We start from the raw sequence: 18,962 nt of genomic DNA, 5'->3' as shown, positions 1-18,962 counted from the left end.
CATGCCAAAAAATGTGCATTAGAGCTTACATTATCATGCTTCTTTACATGCCATTGTCTGAAGAGTTTTTTGAATATTCAGCAATCCTCACTCTGCCCAATATTCATTTGGCCTTTCAATTTGCTTTTGCTTAGCTCTTTTTTGGGCAAGTCTTGAGCAGAGATAGGTTGTTTCCATTGATCTAGAGAAAGCAATGAAAAGGCAACAATTAAGATAACTACAAAGGGGGATGAAGGTTAGAATGCGGAATTCTCTGCCATAACTTACTGTTGAAGTAGAGCCTGCAAATTCTTTTAGAAAAGATTAGATAGTTACTTGAAAAAAAATACGGGGACCAAGCACGACAGTGAAATTAGCCGAGGTGTCTCGTGGAGGAAAATATTGGCACAAACTTGGACGGCCTGTTTCTGCACTGAAACACTCAATGATTTGATGCAATCTGCAGTGCTGCACAACTATTTTTTATTTATTTAATTTATTTTTATTTAGAGATACAGCACTGAAACAGGCCCACTGAGTCTGTGCCAACCAACAACCACCTGTTTATACTAAGCATATACTACCATATTCCCTACACTAGAGGCAATTTACAATGGCCAATTTACCTATCAACCTGCAAGTCTTTGGCTGTGGGAGGAAACCGGAGCACGCGGCGAAAACCCACACAGTCACAGGGAGAACTTGCAAACTCCGCACAGGCAGTACCCAGAATCGAACCCGGGTCCCTGGAGCTGTGAGGCTGCGGTGCGAACCACTGCGCCACCCTTGCAAAATGCACTCTTCCTTTCCCCATCACCCTTTCAGATAGGAGCAAATTTTTAAGGTAATTAGCAAAGAACCAGAGATGACATGAGGAAAAACTTTTCTTACAGAAAACGTGGTTAGGATTTGGAATGTACTGCCTGACTGAATAGTAGCTTTCAAAAGGGAATTGGGTAAATACTGAAGGAGAAAAAATTGCAGGGATTATAGGGAAAGAGCCACACGTGACTAACTGGATTGTTCTTCGAAAGAACCGGCAGAGATTAAATGGGCCGAATGACCTCCTTCTGTGTTGTGCAATTCCATGATTCTTTGAAATGCAATGGTTTTCAGGCAGAATACATCTTCCCAAAATAGCATAGACCACTACAGTGAGGTACACTATCCTACAACTACTCATGTTCGGGCAAACAATGCTTCATGCAATTTTCAAAAACTGGTTCTACAATGACTTGAGTTGTTGAGAATACAGGATCAGCATTAGGCCTCTCAGTCCCTTGAACCTGTTCCACTATAAAATTAGATCATAGTTGATCTGTATATTAACTTCATCTACCCGCTTTGGTTCCATATCAGTCAATACCCTTGCCAAACACAAATCTATCAACCTCTGTTTTGAAATTTTCAATTAACTCCCAGCATCAATAACTTTTTGTAGGAGAGAGATCCAAATTTCTACTACCCTTTGTGAAAAACTGCTTTCTGACCAGCCCACAACAGACTAGCTCTTTTAAGGTTATGCCCCTTGTTCTGGACTCCTCCACCAGAAGAAATAGTTTCTCTCTATCTACCCTATCAACTCATTTAATCATTTTAACCACCTCATCACAAGAAAACAGAAAGTCCCAAGACCAACTGCTGATCAGCGATGAATTAGCTGACCTTAGCTGGCCCAGAAGCACAGGAACTACATTTGGCCGCAGCACCCCTAGAGTAAGGAGGGAAAAATCAGCCTGAATACCCACTATATCCATATTACTATCCTGAGAGACTGTAAAGTGTTCAGGCATGGACACCAGATGGGAAGAATGGGCTTGATCCCATACAAACATTCATCTTGACTCAAACATATGGTTCCTTGGATGACAGAAAAAAGGTGGCCTTTACCCCAACATGAGACACAGGAGAGTTAAAGAAAAATATCTATTTGATGTTCAAAAACATGTGGAGGGTAAAGGGGCGCGGTGGAGGGGGGGAGGGGCGGAGAGCGAGGAAACAGGTGAAGGATCAGGAAAGAGAAAATACAGTGCGCTCACAGATAAACTGACCAACCTACAAGATGACCCAGTAATCTCCAGTGTGAAATCTGATTTTGCATATTAAAACGAGAATCAACATCAGAATGGTACTTTTCATACCTTTTAAACAGCAAATCTTCAAATAGGTGACTGACAATAGAACAAGATTGCAAGGCACTACACAAAAATCGCCTACTGCTGAGCAAAGTGACCAATCTTGGCCCATGCTTGTCTATGTTCTGAAAACCTTAGGCTTCCATGATAATTCTCTCCATCCTCTGGGAATAAACTGAGACCACAGGAAAGTGGGACCCAGCCAGAAACAGTGAAGATTGTGCCCCCAGGGTTAGCTACAGTACGATCCATTTCAATAACTTGTATGTAACCCTGCTGTGATGGATCAAAGCACAAGAGATTCTATGTTTTTAATACTGTCTTACCGGATTTATTTTTGCAGTTGCATCACTTTGTTATCTGGCCATCAGTCAGAGAGACTAGAGAGTATGAGGTGCCTCACACTGTTTATAATGGGTTTCTCAACAGCATACGGGTTTGTTGTTCACCATGAGACATGTTCACTCCCAGATTATGTTACGCTTTGATTCAACCAAAAGCAAGCTGATACTCTGCTTCAAGAAAACACATCTAGTCTATAGAAGAGTCCAAAACAGCAAAACCACCTCCTTTCCACCCTCAAAAAAATGACCTAACTTTCTAGAATTGTATGCACATCAAACCTGCAGCACAAAGCAGCTTGGAATTAATTTGTGCCCCAATATTTCAGAGTTAATTCTGTCACAGTTATTGTAGCTGAATTTGGACAATGGTCAGCACTAAATTCAATTGCTGCCAGGCAGCTAAACCAATTATACTCCTTCTCATTAATTGCTTATTGAAACATGTTTTACAACATAAATGCCTGCCTTTTAAACACGGTCTGTTTATTTTTCACAATTTTCATATGAAGGTGGCAGCTACATAATTTGTCAGCTTTATTTTGAGATGAAATTCAATTACGCTCATCACTGTCCACACATACCACCAGCAGATCAACAAACCAGAGTAATCGCTTTGGTGGAGAAAACAACCACAAATGCATTGTTGTCAGGGGTGGGGAGTGGGTGGTGCAGGGAAGGACTACCACAGCAGCAAGTACCTATTACCAATATAAAAGCAAAGTACTGCGGATGCTGGAAATCTGAAATAAAAACAAGAAATGCTGGAACCACTCAGCAGGTCTGGCATCATCTGTGGAAAGAGAAGCAGAGTTAACGTTTCGGGTCAGTGACCCTTCTTCCAGCATTTCTTGTTTTTATTTTAAGTACCTATTACCATTGCGGTCACAAGTTCGGCTGCCAAATACAGATGATATTGCGGAATCATTGGAAGACATCAGCACGGTTCCAAATGAGATTTATTAAGAGGCAAACCACATTTGTTGGCCTGTATTTTCCAAGACTGCAGAGCCACTGAAAGACAACTGTCAAGCACGTCACTAGCTCAGCCAAAATAATATACTGCGGATATGTATGATATCACAATCAGGATCCAACCCTGCCCACTCACCTCCCCCTGCGACCTTTACATAACAATTTTTAATAAAGTGCAGGTTGGTTCAGTTCGCAGCACCTCACCCAAGTCAGAAGGTTGTGGGCTTATGTACCACACCGTGGTTCAAGCTCACTCTGTTCTTCCTGCAAGATAGCTACAATAATTCTCACTTATCTTTGCCCTTGCCAATTTTAATATCTCCCATTGCGCCAACTTTAAAAGCCTCATCCTGACCTCACTTTTCCCAGCAACTTCCAGCATCCAACATCTCCGCTCACACCAACTACTCTTACAAGTCTGCATTATTGATCTTTGTGCTCCTCTATTTCTGGCCACTTCCACATACCTGATTTCCTTCGCTCCACCATTGGTGACTGTACCTTCAGCTGCCTAATTCCCTGCCTAAACCTCTGAGCCTCTCTACTTCTCTCTCCTTTACGGCACTCCTTAACCTCTTTGACCAAGCTTTTGGTCATCTGTCCCAATATCTCTTTCTGTGGCTACGGGCCAAATTTAGTCTGATAACATTCCTGTGAAGCACATTGACACTTATACTCTACTAAAAGTGCTAGATAAATGTTACAATTCTGGCATTTTCCTAATGCATTTTCTTATATCCAGAAAGAAAAAGCTGTCCTCTAGCCAAGCCCTCGCTAATGCGTAGGGTAGTTAATAAAGTAGGGTGCCTAGGGTGAACAATAAACCGATTACGCTATCGATAAACTCACTGGTAACAATACAAAATGCCCTATACTCTCCCACTGAGGCAAATAACTGAGAGCCCATATATTTCAGGATACAAACAGGTAAAACTAAACAGAAAAGCAAACACATCAGGCTTTGCTAGATAACAGTAAAAGAGCACACAATTTCTCAAAACAACTCCTTGTTTCAAAGGAGCAAGCATCTTGAAACGTTAATTATTCACATAACTTGGAACATTTGTCTGTGAGGAAAAGCTCGTCAGGAATTTGAATAGTCATTATATATTTTCACCAGCCCCATCTCATTCAACTGAGGTCTGAGGAAGCAGAGCTTCACTCAAGGAACAGTGATACAGAGCAATCTCCCTCACTTCCGTAGTCTGATACCAAGAAGTGCTCAGAGGCACAGAAACTGGCTTTCTTGATGAACAAAGTAGGAATTTAAGGATACAGTAGTGTAGTGCTCATGTTACCGGGCCAGTAATCCAGAAAGCTGGACTAATAATCCTCAGAATGATTTTGAGAACTCCGTTTTTAATTAAAATCTGAATAAAAGTATTAGTAAGTGATCACAGAGACGTTGGAACGTTGGCAAAACCCAACTATTTGGAAGGAAATCTGCCGTCCTTGCCTTACCCAGCTAGGCCCATTTGTGACCTGTCACACATCAATGCAGTCGACTCTTAACTAACACCCAAAGTGGCCCAGCGAGCCATTAAATTGCATCAAACCTCTACCAGTGGTTGAAGAAGACCCACCACTACCATCTCAGGGCAAATAGGAGATGGGTAATAAATGCTGACCTTGCCAGTGATACCCACATCCAGAGGATGATTTTTTTTTTTAAATGGATAGCCACCTTCAACCCTCTCAGGGAGTTGGTCAGGGGCAGTCGATAGCACATTGGGGTATACCAGTGACATGTAACAGTTCTGAGACCTGTCTTATTTTGCATCCAACAGAAGAATTTTATAAAGTGCGGAAAAGTGATTAGAGAAGCTGACCATTGCAAATTTAAATCTCATGAGGAAATACCTTAAGCAAAAGAAGCTCACTGTAAAATCTAGTGCATAATTTACCCTTGTATGTACATACTGAATGTTCTCCAAATATAGAGAATCAGTGAATTTAAAGAAAACAGTAACTGTGAAATATATTTCTGTGGTGAATTGTACAATAAGGAAAACCCTTTCTTCCCATTTCTTTCTTGCCCTGATACATGAATCATTGAGAGTCCTACGGAACAGTTCACTATTACTGTGCCTAAAGGCAGGGGATTAGAATACAGGTGGCATTCATGATAATATCACTGCGTTATCTCAGCCTCCCAAAGCTATCTCCAGGGAATCGCCGCCTCTGAAGTGACATTACCAGAACAGACGAGGGGTCCGATTCCCTCAACACTGAGAAACAGACAGCTGACAGAATTTTGCCCCACATGCAATTACTGCAACCAGATTACACTGACGTCTATAAGATCGCATCAATGAATTTTTAAAAAGTGTATGGGACGATTTCAACCAAAGTCGATCTCCGATCTGTTAGTCCCCTCTACCCTATCAGTGGCAAAGCCCTGCTTTTTGAAACTACCTTCCTGAACCCCATCTCTTGGCACCATTAAGGAGCTCCTCAAAACCTATCCCGTTCAACACCTCTGCAGCTCTTCTCCCAATCCCTACCTAGTATCCAAATTCCACATTGCTGCCCCACCCTGCCCCTCTAGATGAGCTGTTAAATTGAGGTCCTGTCAGCTTGCTTTAGTAGTTCAGATGAGCTTACCAAGATCTCACTGTACTGATCAAAAAAACAGGGAATTTTAAATTATAGCTGTATGTGGGACAGTGCTGATTCAGCAAAGTTGTCACATCTGTGTACATAACAATTGCGGTGCTTCAAAGGTTGCATGTGTAGCACAGACACCCTGACAAAATAAAGTCCTGCATATATTATGTTACGACTGAGGCGGGAGGAGTGCACTGTTTATTCTAGTTCCACTTCTCCACAGGTCTCAACATATATTTAAATTTTTTCCCACTTACCGATACGGTCAATCATATTTTTATCCCAGAATAAAACACACCAATCAGGTTTCTTTAACAAACAACAAAATTATCTGTTTATTATAAAACAAGTCTTAACCAGTCATGAAGCAAAGCATAAACACAGATCAAAATATAAAAGTTAATTTTTTACCTGAGACACACACACGTTAACTAAAAAGCTCTAATGAAGAAAAAGAGATATGAAAAGATGTCAGAAGTCCTTTTGATTTAGCATCTCAAATATGTAAAGTCATCTGTTACTGGGATCTTCCGAGAACAGTTCTTGTCAGGCGACGTTGAAGATCAGTTTGGGCAGGCTTTCCAGGGAAAATGCACTATCAGGGTTTCAGGCAGTTTCTTACACTTGCTTCTCAGCTTCTCAAGAGATGGAAAACTGGTAGGCTTTTTCAAAGAGCTGGAACAGACTGAACTGGGGTTTTGCTCTCTTGGTAAGTTTTCTCCAACTGTCTTTTCAAACCATTGTCCATATCCCAACTCACTGTCCAAAGCAAAAACAAACAGTGGCACAAGTCAAGCCTCCTGACCCGTCACTTCTCTGTAAACATCTTCCCCAAGTCAAATACAGATCCTGCTGGGTAATTTGTGAGGACAGGTGCCTTCCAGTAACTGTTCACAGTCCAGACCACTTAGTTAACCTTGCAAAAAAAAAATCCATGGACTCCTTTTCAGTTTTAAACCACAAATCTTCAAAATTTAATTAAAAAATGGAAGCACTCGTAACAATTATTACGAATAATTTGGCTACTATGTCCAGGTCAGAGTTTAGGAATCCTGTGGCGAGTAACTCACCTCCTGACTCCCCAAAGCCTGTCCACCATCCACAAGACACAAGTCAGGAGAATGATGGAATACTCTCCACTTGCCTGGATGGGTGCAGCTCCAACAACACTCAAGAAGCTCGACACCATCCAGGATAAAGCAGCCCGCATGATTGGCACCCCGTCTACAAACATTCACTCCCTCCACCAACGACGCACAGTGGCAGTGTGTACCATCTACAAGATGCACTGCAGCTACACACCAAGGTTCCTTAGTCAGCACCTTCCAAACCCGCAATCTCTACCATCTAGAAGCACAAGAGCAGCAGATGCATGGGAACACCAGCACCTGCAAGTTCCCCTCCAAGTCACACACCATCCTGACTCGGAACGATATCGCTGTTCCTTCACTATCGCTGGGTCAGAATCCTGGAACTCCCTTCCTAACAACACTGCATGTGTACCTATCCCACGCAGACTGCAGCAGTTCAATTAGTTGACTCACTACCACCATCTCAAGGGCAATTAGGGATCGGCAATAAATGCTGTCCTAGCCACTGACGCCCACATCCCACCAATGAATAAAAAACCCTGTAAAATACATTTCCTATTTCTATTTATTCTTGCACTGAGTTGCAGAAACATTTTCCAGTTAGAAGGTCAAACCTACCAGCTGTACTGTGAATGATCACTGCATATCTTTCCAAACACCAAAGCCAAAATGCCTCCTGCAGACCCTTCACCCCTCAGAGATTTACATTTTCTAAGGGACCTCTTGTGTAGCCTTTTTCCACTTACTTTATTAAAAGCAGTCATGTTAGAGGATCATGACCATACCCTAGAGACAACTTGAGGGAGGTTGTGACAACATAATGACATTACAATGAATGCCACACACATTCTAATCCTGTTCCTCGAGGAACTGGCGAAGCCTTATATAGGAATAGTAGAATAATTTACCACAAGCTAGCAAAAAATATAATACATGCACATTTCCCCCCCCACTCTTCCAATGCCTTATCCAATCCGGTGATGTGGAGCTTTGTTAGTTTACACCATGACCACCGCGAACTCCTTGTGAACGGTACTTCTGAGCATGTCTCGGATGAGGTTTCTGCCTGGCCTATTACAACAAGCGCCGTACTATCAGCAGTAAAAGTCCCCTTGTGTTCTAGACAGGATCTCTATGTTACTCAGGCACACTCTTTCAATTTCTCCAAGTTGACACCCAGCAGGCCGATGCTCAGTTTGAAGTATAAACTGATTTATCCCACAGTAGGTAAGCCATACATTTTGGTGAGAGACAGTAGGGGGAAAAAAACATTATTATTTTTGTTCATGAACTAGACCATGCAGGAACAAAATCAGGATGCATATTTTCTTTCATACAAAGCGTGACTGAAATTTAGAACTCCTCACCCAAACAACTATGGCTGGTAGAACAATTGGAGCTTTCAAGACTGAGGTAGATTTGTGTTTGGCAAGGATATCATGGGATATAGAACAAAGGCGGGAAGATGGGGTTGAAATGCAGATCTGTCATGATCTGACTGATTGGCAGATCAAGCACAACAGCCTACTCCTGTTCCTATGTACCACTATGAACATAAACACATGCATATTAGCCCATTTCAGTGGGCCCATTACTTAATGCAAAAGCAAGAACGCTCCCTAACCAGGGCAGAGACAGCCCAGGGGTTGGCAGCTGAGCTAATATTCGGGTGTCTGCATCCTGATTTTTTTTTTAAAGTCTTTCTTCAGAAGTATTAGAGACCAAACAGTATGTCAAACTATATAGAGTCATAGAGTCATTTTGGCACAGAAGGAGGCCATTCAACCCATAGAGTCCATACCGGCTCTCTATAAAACAATCCAGTTAGTCCCATTCCCCCATTGTAATTCCGTAGCCCTGCAAGTTTATTTCCCTCAAATGCTCATCCAATTTTGTCTTTCCAAAAGGCCAGATATTGCTAACAAATTCATCATAAGTAGGGGCCTGTGCAAAACAACAGCCCTTTCTGCATTCTCGCCATCCCATGTACCTGCCAATAAATATGGGGCTGACGTGAAGGTTTTAACAAACTTTTGGGCAGTTTTTGCTTAGAATACATATTAAAAACCACTTATGCCCAAGCCTCTTTTGTTGAAAACTGACCAAAGAATCACAAATCCTGTGGTGGTTACATGTACCAGGCTGATCAAGAAACAACTTTTACATAGAATATACAGCGCACAAACAGACCGTTCAGACCAACTAGTCCATGCCAGTGTTTATGTTCTACACGAGCCTCCTCCCAACCTAACCTTCTATTGCTTTCTCCCTCATGTGTTTATTTAGATTTACATTAAATGCATCCAAGCTATTCACCTCAACTACTCCTTGTAGCTCCACATTCTAACCACTCTCTGGGTAAAGAAGTTTCTCTTGCTTTTGTAGCATCTTTAATGTAGTACAACATCCTACAGTGACTATAAAATCACGGCATTGTCGGACCAGGAGTCAATGTAGGTCAGCGAACACGGGGCGATGGGTGAACGGGACTTGGTGCGAGTTAGGATAAGGGCAGCGGAGTGTTGGATGAGATCAAGTTATGCAGGGTGGAAGGTGGGAGGCGGGTCAGAAGAACATTAGAATCATCATGTCTGGAGATAAGAAAGGCATGGATGAGGGTTTCAGCAGAAGAGTTGAGCCTCGGGCGGAGATGGGTGATCTTACAGAGGCGAAAGTAAGCGATCTTGGCGAGGGAACAGAAATGTGGTCGGAAGTTCACCTCAGGGTCAAATAGGTCATCAAGGTTGCATATATGTGAAATCTGATGCTGTGTTTTTAGATGATGCCACCAAGGATCGAGGGGAAACAGTAGGGGGTCCTTGCAGCCTGCATATTGTTTGATATCAGCCTGGTACGATGTCCTGATCCAGATTAGCACACAGTACCATGCAAGCAATTGGAAGATGAATAATATTCCATTGAGTTGCCACATCATCCTAAATGTTGTACAGGGAGATGAGATTTGTAGATGTGTTTCTCAGTCATCCCTTGTTGGTGTATTCCCTCTAATTTTCCTTCGTTGTGCAAAGCCCATTTGCTGCATTGTGTAGTCCCTTTAAGATTTCAGCGCAGTCACACACATGCATCTCTTAAAGGGAAACTTGGTTGTGCTCGGCCTGTTCATTACACTACATGGTACTTTTGGATTGAAATCTTGATTTGTTTTGAAGTCCTCATTATAACAGAATGAGAGGGGAACACTACGTGAGCCATAAGGGTACATCTAATAAATTACATAAACTGTCAGAATGACCAAGGCATGGCAGTACAGCTTTAAGAAATCATTAATTGCCTTTAATCAGGAATGACTTCTAACCTGTAAAAATAAAAGACAGGGAAATAGTTCCGGTGGGGAGAGGGACGGACCAAGAGTGAGAAGGTGTAGGCTGGAAAATAATCCGTTATTGTTGAACAAAGGCAGCAAATGCATGGGAACACCACACCTGCAACTCTCCTTCCAATCACACACCATCCTTACGTGGAACTATATCACCATTCCTTCACTGTCACTGGGTCAAAATCCCTCCCCAACAGCACTGTGGGTGTACCTACACCTCAAGGCTTGCATATGGATCACAGGCACCTGGGTGAAGCAGCACAGGGCAATCTGCACAAGCTGAATCATTTAAAAGAGCAGGCTGGTGAGGGAGCACAGCCAGAGCAGCGGAGTTAAAAAGAGCAGGCCTGTGAGGGACAGTGTGTGGGTTCTGAGCTGACCAACAGCATTTTAAAGAAAATCAAGTGTGACATAAGTAGGAAGCTGGTAAGTGATTGGTTGGTGAGTATTTTTGTTTTTTTCTCTCTCACCTCGTGTATTCATTAGTAGTAGCAAGGTTTACTATCTAATAGACAGAGGAATGGCAGGGCAGCTCCGACCTCTGAAGTGCACATCCTGTGCTATGTGGGAGTATCAGGATGCTTCCTGTGTCCTGGATAACCACATGTGCAGGAAGTGTCATCAGTTGAGCAGCTCGAGCTCTGGGTTTCAGAGCTTGAGCGGCAGCTGGGGTCACTGTGGCACATTCGTGAGGTTGAGAGCTTTGTGGATAGCATGTTTATAGATGTGGACACCGCTCAGTTTAAGATTATGCAGGGACAGAGGGAATGGGTGACCACCAGGCAGCCAAGGCGACTAGTGCAGGAGTCTCCTAAATGCGTCTCACTCTCCAACTGATATTCAATTCTGAATACTGATGAAAGTGATGGTTCATCTGGGGAGTGCAGCCAGAGTCACAGCCATGGCACCACAGCTGGCTCAGCTGCATGGGGTAGGGGGGCACAAAGAAGACTGGAACAGCAATGTTGATAGGAGATTCGATAGGGAAATACACAGGCGTTTCTGTGACCGCAGATGTGAATCGAGGATGGTGTGTTGCCTCCCTGGTGCCAGGGTCAAGGATGTCACTGAACAGCTGCAGAGCATCCAAAGTGGGGAGGGTGAACAGCCAGCGGCTGTGGTCCACATTGGTACCCACGACATAGGTAGGAAGGAGGATGTGGTCCTGCAGGTCAGATTTTAGGGAGTTACGTAAGAAGTTAGCAAGTAGGACCTCAAAAGTAATAATCTATGGATTACGCATAGTACCACGCGCGAGTGAGTATAGAAATAGGAGGACAGAACAGATAAATGCGTGGCTGGAAAGATGGTGCACGAGGGAGGGCTTTAGATTCCTGGGACACCAGGACCAGTTCTGGAGAAGAAAGGACCTGTACAGGCTGGACAGGTTGCACCTGAACAGAGCTGGGACAAATTTCCTTGCAGGGCAATTTGCTAGTGCTATTGGCGAGGATTTAAACTAACTTGGCCAGGGTGTGGGAACCAGGAGATAATACAAGAGAGGAACACCAAGGTGCACAGAGAATTGGGAAAGACAGATTGCACTAGAGTAAGTTATTAGGTTGGGTCGGAGTAAAAGGGAAAGTAATAAAGTCTAAATTAGGATTACAGTGCATGTATGTGAATACGTGGAGCGTGGTAAAGAAGGTTGGTTAGCTGCAGCTGCAGATAGCCATGTAGAAGTATGATGTTGTGGCGATAACAGGGACCTGGCTCAAAGGGCAGGACTGAGTACTAAATATTCCTGGATACGAGATGCTCAGGAAAGACAGGAAAGGAAGGAGAAGGGGAAGGGTGGCAGTTTTGATTAGGAGAACATTGTAGTGCTGGAGAGAGATGTCCCAGAGGGGTCAAGGACAGAATCTATTTAGTTGGAGCTGAGGAACAAAAAAGGTGCAATTGCATTGCTCGGTGTAGTCTATTGGCCACCAGCTTGTGCACAAGATATAGATCAACAAATTTGCAAGGAAATTACAGAGAGGTGCAAGAATTATAGAGTGGTTATAATGGGGGACTTTAATTATCCAAATATAGACTGAGATAGTAGTGATATAAAAGGAGAGTGGGGCAAGAGTTCCTAGAGCGTGATGAGGAGAATTTTCTACAGCAGTAAAGAGGCACGGCTAGACCTGATTCTTGGTACTGAGGTGGGCCAAGTGGATCAAGTGTCTGCAGGGGAACACTTAGGGGTCAGTGATCATTGTATCGTAAGGTTTAGGTTGGCTATGGAAAAGGACAAGGAACAAGCCAGAGTAAGATTACTTAACTGGGGGAAAGCCAACTTCAAGGGGGTAAGAATGGATCTAGGTCTGATAATTTGGAACCAAAGGTTGGCAGGCAAAATGGTAACTGAACAATGGGTGGCTTTTAAAGAGGAGATAGTTCGGGCACAGTGAAGGTATATTCCCACGAAGGGGAAAGGTAGGGCAAACAAATCCAGAGCTCGTTGGATGATGAAAGAGATAGGGATTAAGATGAAGAAAAAATGTGCTTTTGACAGGTGTCAGGTGGATAACACAACCAAGAACGAGTCAGAATATACAAGGTTCATAGAGGAAGTGGAAAAGCAAAGAGAGAATATGAACACAGACTGGCAGCTAATATAAAAATGAATCAAAAAGTCTTCTTATAGGCATATTAATAGTTAAAGGGTGGTGAAAGGAGGAGTAGGGCCGATTAGGGACCAAAAAGGAGATTTACGCATGGAGGCAGGGGACATGGCTGAGGCATTGAAAGAATATTTTGCATCTGTCTTTACCAAAGAAGATGCTGCGTAGGTCATGGTGAAATAGGAGGTAATTCAGACACTTGAGGGGTTTAAAGTTAATAAAGCATCAGGGCTGGATGAGATGCATCCAAGGATACTGGGGGAAGTCAGAGTGGAAATTGCAGAGGCACTAGCCATAATTTTCCAGTCTTCCCTAGATTCAGGGATGCTGCCAGAGGACTGCAGAATTGCAAATGTTACACCCTTGTTCAAAAAAAAAGTGTAAAGATAAGCCCAGCAACTACAGGCCAGTCAGTTGAACCTCGGTGGTGGGAAGCTTCTATGAAGAATAATTCGGGACAAAATTAATAGTCCCTTGGGCAATTAGGGAAAGCCAGCATGGATTTGTGAAGTACAAATCGTGTTCAACTAAATTGCTGGAGTTTTTTGATAAGGCAACAGAGAAGGTTGATGTGGTGTATGTGGACTTCCAAAAAGCATTTGATCAAGTGCTGCACAATAGACTTGTGAGTAAAGTTATAGCTCATGGAATAAAAGGGACAGTAGCAACATGGATACGAAATTGGCTCAGTAACAGCAAACAGGCAGTAGTGGTTAATGGATGCTTTTCAGACTGAAGGAAGGTTTGTAGTGGAGTTCCTTCAGGGTCCATGTTAAGACCCTTGCTGTTCCTGATATATATTTGACCTAGATCTTGGCGTACAGGGTACAATTTCAAAATTTGCGTATGATGCAACATTTGGAAACATTGTGAACTGTGAGGAGGATAGTGTAGAACTTCAAAAGGACGTAGACAGGTTGGTGGAATGGGTGGACAAGTGGCAGATGAAATTTAATGCAGAGAAGTGTAAAGTGATTCATTTTGGTAGGGAGAGACAGTATAAAAGGGTGCAATTCTAAAGTGGGGGGGGGGGGGCAGGAGCAGAGGGACCTGGGTGTATATGTGCATAAATCATTAAAGGTGCCAGGACAGTTTGATAGCATGGTTAATAGAGCATACAGCATCCTAGGCTTCATTAATAGGGGCACAGAATACAAAAGCAAGGAAGTTATGTTAAATTTGTTTCGAACACAGATTTGGCCACAACTAGAGCATTGTGTCCAGTACTGAGTGCCACACCGTAGGAAAGATGTGAAGGTATTGGACAGAGTGCAGAAAAGGTTCATGAAAATGGTTCTAGGGAGGAGCATATATTGGAGATGTTGGAACTGTTTTCTTTGGAGAAGGTTGGGAGGTATTTGATAGAGGTATTCAAAATCATGAGGGGTCTGGTTAGGGTGGAATGGGAAAAACTGTTCCCATTGGTGGAGGGATCGAGAACAAGAGGGCACAAATTTAAGGTAATTGGCAAAAGAAGCAACAGCGACATGAGGAAAAGCATTTTTTTTTAACGCAGCGAGTGGTTAGGATCTGGAATGTACTGCTTGAGTGTATGGTGGAGGCAGGTTCAGTCGAGACATTCAAGGGGAATTGGATTGATATCTGAAAAGGAAGAATGTGCAGGGCTACGGGGAGAAGGCGGGGGAGCTGCAATAGGTAAACTGCTCTTCCGGAGAGCTGGTGTAGACATGGTGGGCCAAATGGCCTCCTTCTGTGTTGTCACAATTTTGTGATAGCCCAGTAAGAAGTAAAGATCTTAAAAAGGAAAGGAAAAGATTTGCATTTAGTTGTGCCTTTCCCCACCTCAGCACATCCCAAAGCATTTTACAGCCAATTGATTATGTTGTAATGCAGCACAGCAGCCAGTTTGTGCACAGCAATGCCCCACAAACAGCAAGCAATTAGATAAAGATAAATTAATCTGTTTTTAATGATGCTGGAACAGGGATAAATATTGAATAGGACACCAGGGGAATTTCCCTGCTTTCCTTCGAATAATGCTATGGGATCTTTTAGGTCCACCTGTGATGGGACCTCAGTTCAACATCTCATCTGAAAGACAGCACCCCTGACAGTGCAGTACTCCCTCAGTAGTGCACTGACTTGATCATGTGATCAAATCTTTGATGTGGGGCTTGAAACCACTCAGAGGCAAGAATGCTACCACTGAGCAATGGCTAACATCTTCGGAAGAGGGGAAAAAGTGAGAAAAAGGTGTGAAAAAAATTTGTAGATCTAAAGAGTATTTCATCCATTGAGCCTATTCTTAACATGATGGATTGCCCATCATTGGCGATGCCAACAGCCTAATATTCATTTCCTATTGATACAGGTTGTGGGTTCTGACATGACTATGCAGTATGATTTGTGTGTGGAATGTTTTCCCACACATGGGTCAACTGATCCAAGGGCTGATCTTTCCTCGATTTCCTTTGTCTATCTGGATACGACTTACTTCATGCTGTGTCATGCCATTGTGCATCATCTTTTGCCCAGACCAATTATGGATTCCACTCAATTTATCTCAAAATCATCTCCCAAAAGAAGGTCCTGCAAAGTTTCTCCATACCCCCTCAAAAGGTGATAAGACTCCAGAATATGTTTGCAGCCTTACAACCTACATAATTCAGTCCGTGCCCCCATGCAGCAAGAGCTGGACAACATTCAGGCTTTGGCTTGATAAGTGGCAAGTAACGTTCACCAGACAATGACCATCTACAAGAGAGAATCTAACCATCTCCCTTGACATTTAACAGCATTACCATCACTGAATTCCCCCAAAATCAACATTTTGGGGGGTACCACTGACCAGAAAGTTAACTGGACCAGTTAAATACTGCAGCTACAAGAGCAGGTCAGAGGCTGGAAATTAGGCAGTAACTCATCTCTTGACTTCCCAAAGACTGACCACTATCTACAAGGCACAAGGCAGGAGTATGATGAAATAATCTCCACTTGCCTGGATGAGTGCAGCTCCAACAGCACTCAAGAAGCACGATACCATCCAAAACAAAGCAGCCCTTTTGATTGGCACACCATCCACCACCTTCCACCACAAATGCACAATGCAAGCAGTGTGTACCATGTACAAGATGCAATGCAGCAACTTGCCAAAGCTCCTTTGACAGCACTTTCCAAACCTACAATCTCTACCACCTAGAAGAACAAGGGCAGCAGATGCAAGGGAATACCACCACCTGCAAGTTGCCCTCCAAGTCACACACCATCCTGACTTGGAACTATATGGCCATTCCTTCACTGGATCAAAATCCTGGAACACCCTCCCTACCAGCACTGTCTATGGGTGTATCTACACCACATAGACTGCAGCAGTTCAAGAAGGCAGCTCACCACCACCTTCTCAAGGGCAATTAGGGATGAGCAATAAATGGTGGCCTTGCCAACGATGCGCACATCCCAAGAACGAATAAAAAAAAATTCTAATGTTGTCTCCAGAATTTCGGCAACAGCGACTAGTGACTACACTTTAAAAGTGCTTCAATGCTGTAAACTGCTTTGAGATATCCTGAGGTTGTGAAAGACACTATAGTAAATGAAAGTCTTTTAGAATTTTAATAAAAGTTAACAGTGCGTGTGTTAAATTTTCATCCTGTGCACACTGACACCAGAACAATGGTGATTTTATCCTTTCAAACATGGGTTGTGTCTGGAAAGAGTAATTTGAGCTCTGAACAGAACATTAAGTCGTAGTGGCTACAGGTCAGTCATTATGGTGGTGATGGTATCACAGCGTGAGCAACTGATGAATTACCAGCATCAGTACCAGTATTTACTAAATCCAATGATAAAACTGCTCTAAATTTGGCCTCACCACTGACTTACACGTTTATAGTGACATGTTTTCATTTACTGTCAAGTGATCATCAGAGTATCCCAATACTTCATTCGTCTGCTTTATAGCAACATCACACTTATCAGATACTTTCAGTAAATGTTCAATATTCACATCAATTCCTCCACCTATTCAACGAAACACTAATCTTGTCTACATTTCATACTTCTCTATCTATTTTACCTTCCACTAAAATCCATCCTTAGGACAGAAACAATGAAATTGAGAAAGGAAATGAGGACAAGAATGTTTTTGTTCGCAGCAAATTGGGAGTAAAAGGTAGAAAGCCTACCATGGCTCACAGACTGGCAGAGCAGACTCAACAGTCTGGATAGCTTACTGCTGTCCCTACGAATGCTATCAATCTCCATAATATTAATCATCTGATCATGGTGCTGTATAAACACAAACATACAGAATATACACATGCATGACAAGCGTGACAGCTAAGAAAATAAGAAATAGAAGTAGGCCAGTCAGCCCCTTGGGCATGCTCCGCCATTCAATAAGATCACGGCTGATCTGATCGTAGTCTCAACTCGACTTTCCTGCCTGCCCCCCACCCCCAATAATCCTCAACTCCCTTGTAAATCAAAATTCTGTCTAACAGACTCAGAACAGAGCCGTTTGTTTTTGATAAGATGTGTTTTTCCACTACTACAACTTGATCTGATATCACACTGCAGGTTGTTTCATTAAAAACCTTTAGAAAACATTCAGACTGTGAACTGCCTGTTCTGGTTGATTGATGACAGGTACTGTACATTTGTATCTACTATTATTAGCAAGTTGTAAAAGCTAATCTCGTTATAAAATAGAACGGATGTAGATATTTCCCAAGAAATTTTCCAAACTAAATTAAGCATCCAATGGTGAAGCATTTGTTTCTGCACATTGAAGAGTCATCCAACACTGCATACAATCATTATTTCTCACCTTCACACTGGTTCCTAACAACATATAAAATATGTCAGGAAATGGCCAAGATAAACATTTTAAGCTACTCTGTACAGAGTTCTGATAATACATCGGAACATAGGAAGATAGGAACAGGAGTAGGCCATTCAGCCCCTCGAGCCTGTCCCGCCATTCAATGAGATCATGGCTGATCTGCGGCCTAACTCCATATACCTGCCTTTGGCCCATATCCCTTAATATCTTTGCTTAACAAAAATCCATCCATCTCAGATTTAAAATTAACAACTGTTCTAGCTTCAACTGCTGTTTGTGGGAGGGAGTTCCAAACCTCTACCACCCTTTGCGTGAAGAAGTGCTTCCGAACATCTCTCCTGAACGGTCTGGCCCTAATTTTTAGACTATGCCCCCTACTTTTAGAATCTCCAACCAGTGAAAATAGTTTATCGTTATCTAGCCTGTCTTTTCCCGATACTATCTTGAAGACTTTGATCAGATCACCCCTTAACCTTCTAAATTCTAGCGAAAACAGGCCTAATTTGTGTAATCTCTCCTCGTAACTTAACCCCTGTAGTCCAGGTATCAATCTTGTAAACCTACATTGCACTCCCTCCAAGGCCAATATATCCTTCCTAAGGTGTGATGCCCAGAACTGCTCACAGTACTCCAAGTGGGGTCGAACCAGGGTTTTGTACAGCTGCAGCATAACCTCTGTGTCTTTATACTCCAATCCTCTAGATATAAAGGCTGGCCTTCCATTAGTCTTTGTGGATTATTTTCTGCACTTGCTCGTGGCATTTTAAAGATCTATGCACCTGAACCCCCAAGTCTCTTTGGACATCCACTGTACTTAACTTCTTCCCATTTAGAAAGTACCCTGCTCTATCCTTTTTTGGTCCAAAATGGATAACCTCACACTTGCCCGCATTGAAATCCATCTGTCACAGTTTTGCCCATTCACCTAGTCTGTCAATATCTCTTTGCAATTTTATGTTGTCATCTAGACTGTCTACAATGCCACCTAACTTCGTATCATCAGCAAATTTGAATATATGACTTACTATGCCATCATCCAAGATGTTAATGAATAATGTGAATAATTGAGGCCCCAACACAGATC

At 42.7% G+C, this 18,962-nt stretch overlaps 1 protein-coding gene across 3 annotated transcripts in view; it reads right to left on the bottom strand.

Moving 5' to 3' along the window:
* LOC137383282 (uncharacterized protein C7orf50 homolog) overlaps nt 1-18,962 on the bottom strand; it is a 393,434-nt gene that overhangs the window by 356,282 nt on the left and 18,190 nt on the right. The window contains exon 1 of one of the 3 annotated variants that reach the window (XM_068055853.1): nt 30-52. The exons of the other annotated variants lie outside the window; for them this stretch is intronic. Within the exon in view, the coding sequence (XP_067911954.1) occupies nt 30-37 (8 nt within the window). The 5' untranslated portion in view covers nt 38-52. Of the gene's footprint in view, nt 1-29; nt 53-18,962 lie in introns of those variants that run through there. 3 annotated transcript variants of the gene reach the window in all.

Source organism: Heterodontus francisci, chromosome 24 (assembly GCF_036365525.1).
Source record: "Heterodontus francisci isolate sHetFra1 chromosome 24, sHetFra1.hap1, whole genome shotgun sequence".
In the NCBI taxonomy this organism is placed as follows: domain Eukaryota; kingdom Metazoa; phylum Chordata; class Chondrichthyes; order Heterodontiformes; family Heterodontidae; genus Heterodontus; species Heterodontus francisci.
Note: the sequence above shows the minus strand (reverse complement) of the source record. Positions and strands in the feature narration are given on the sequence as shown.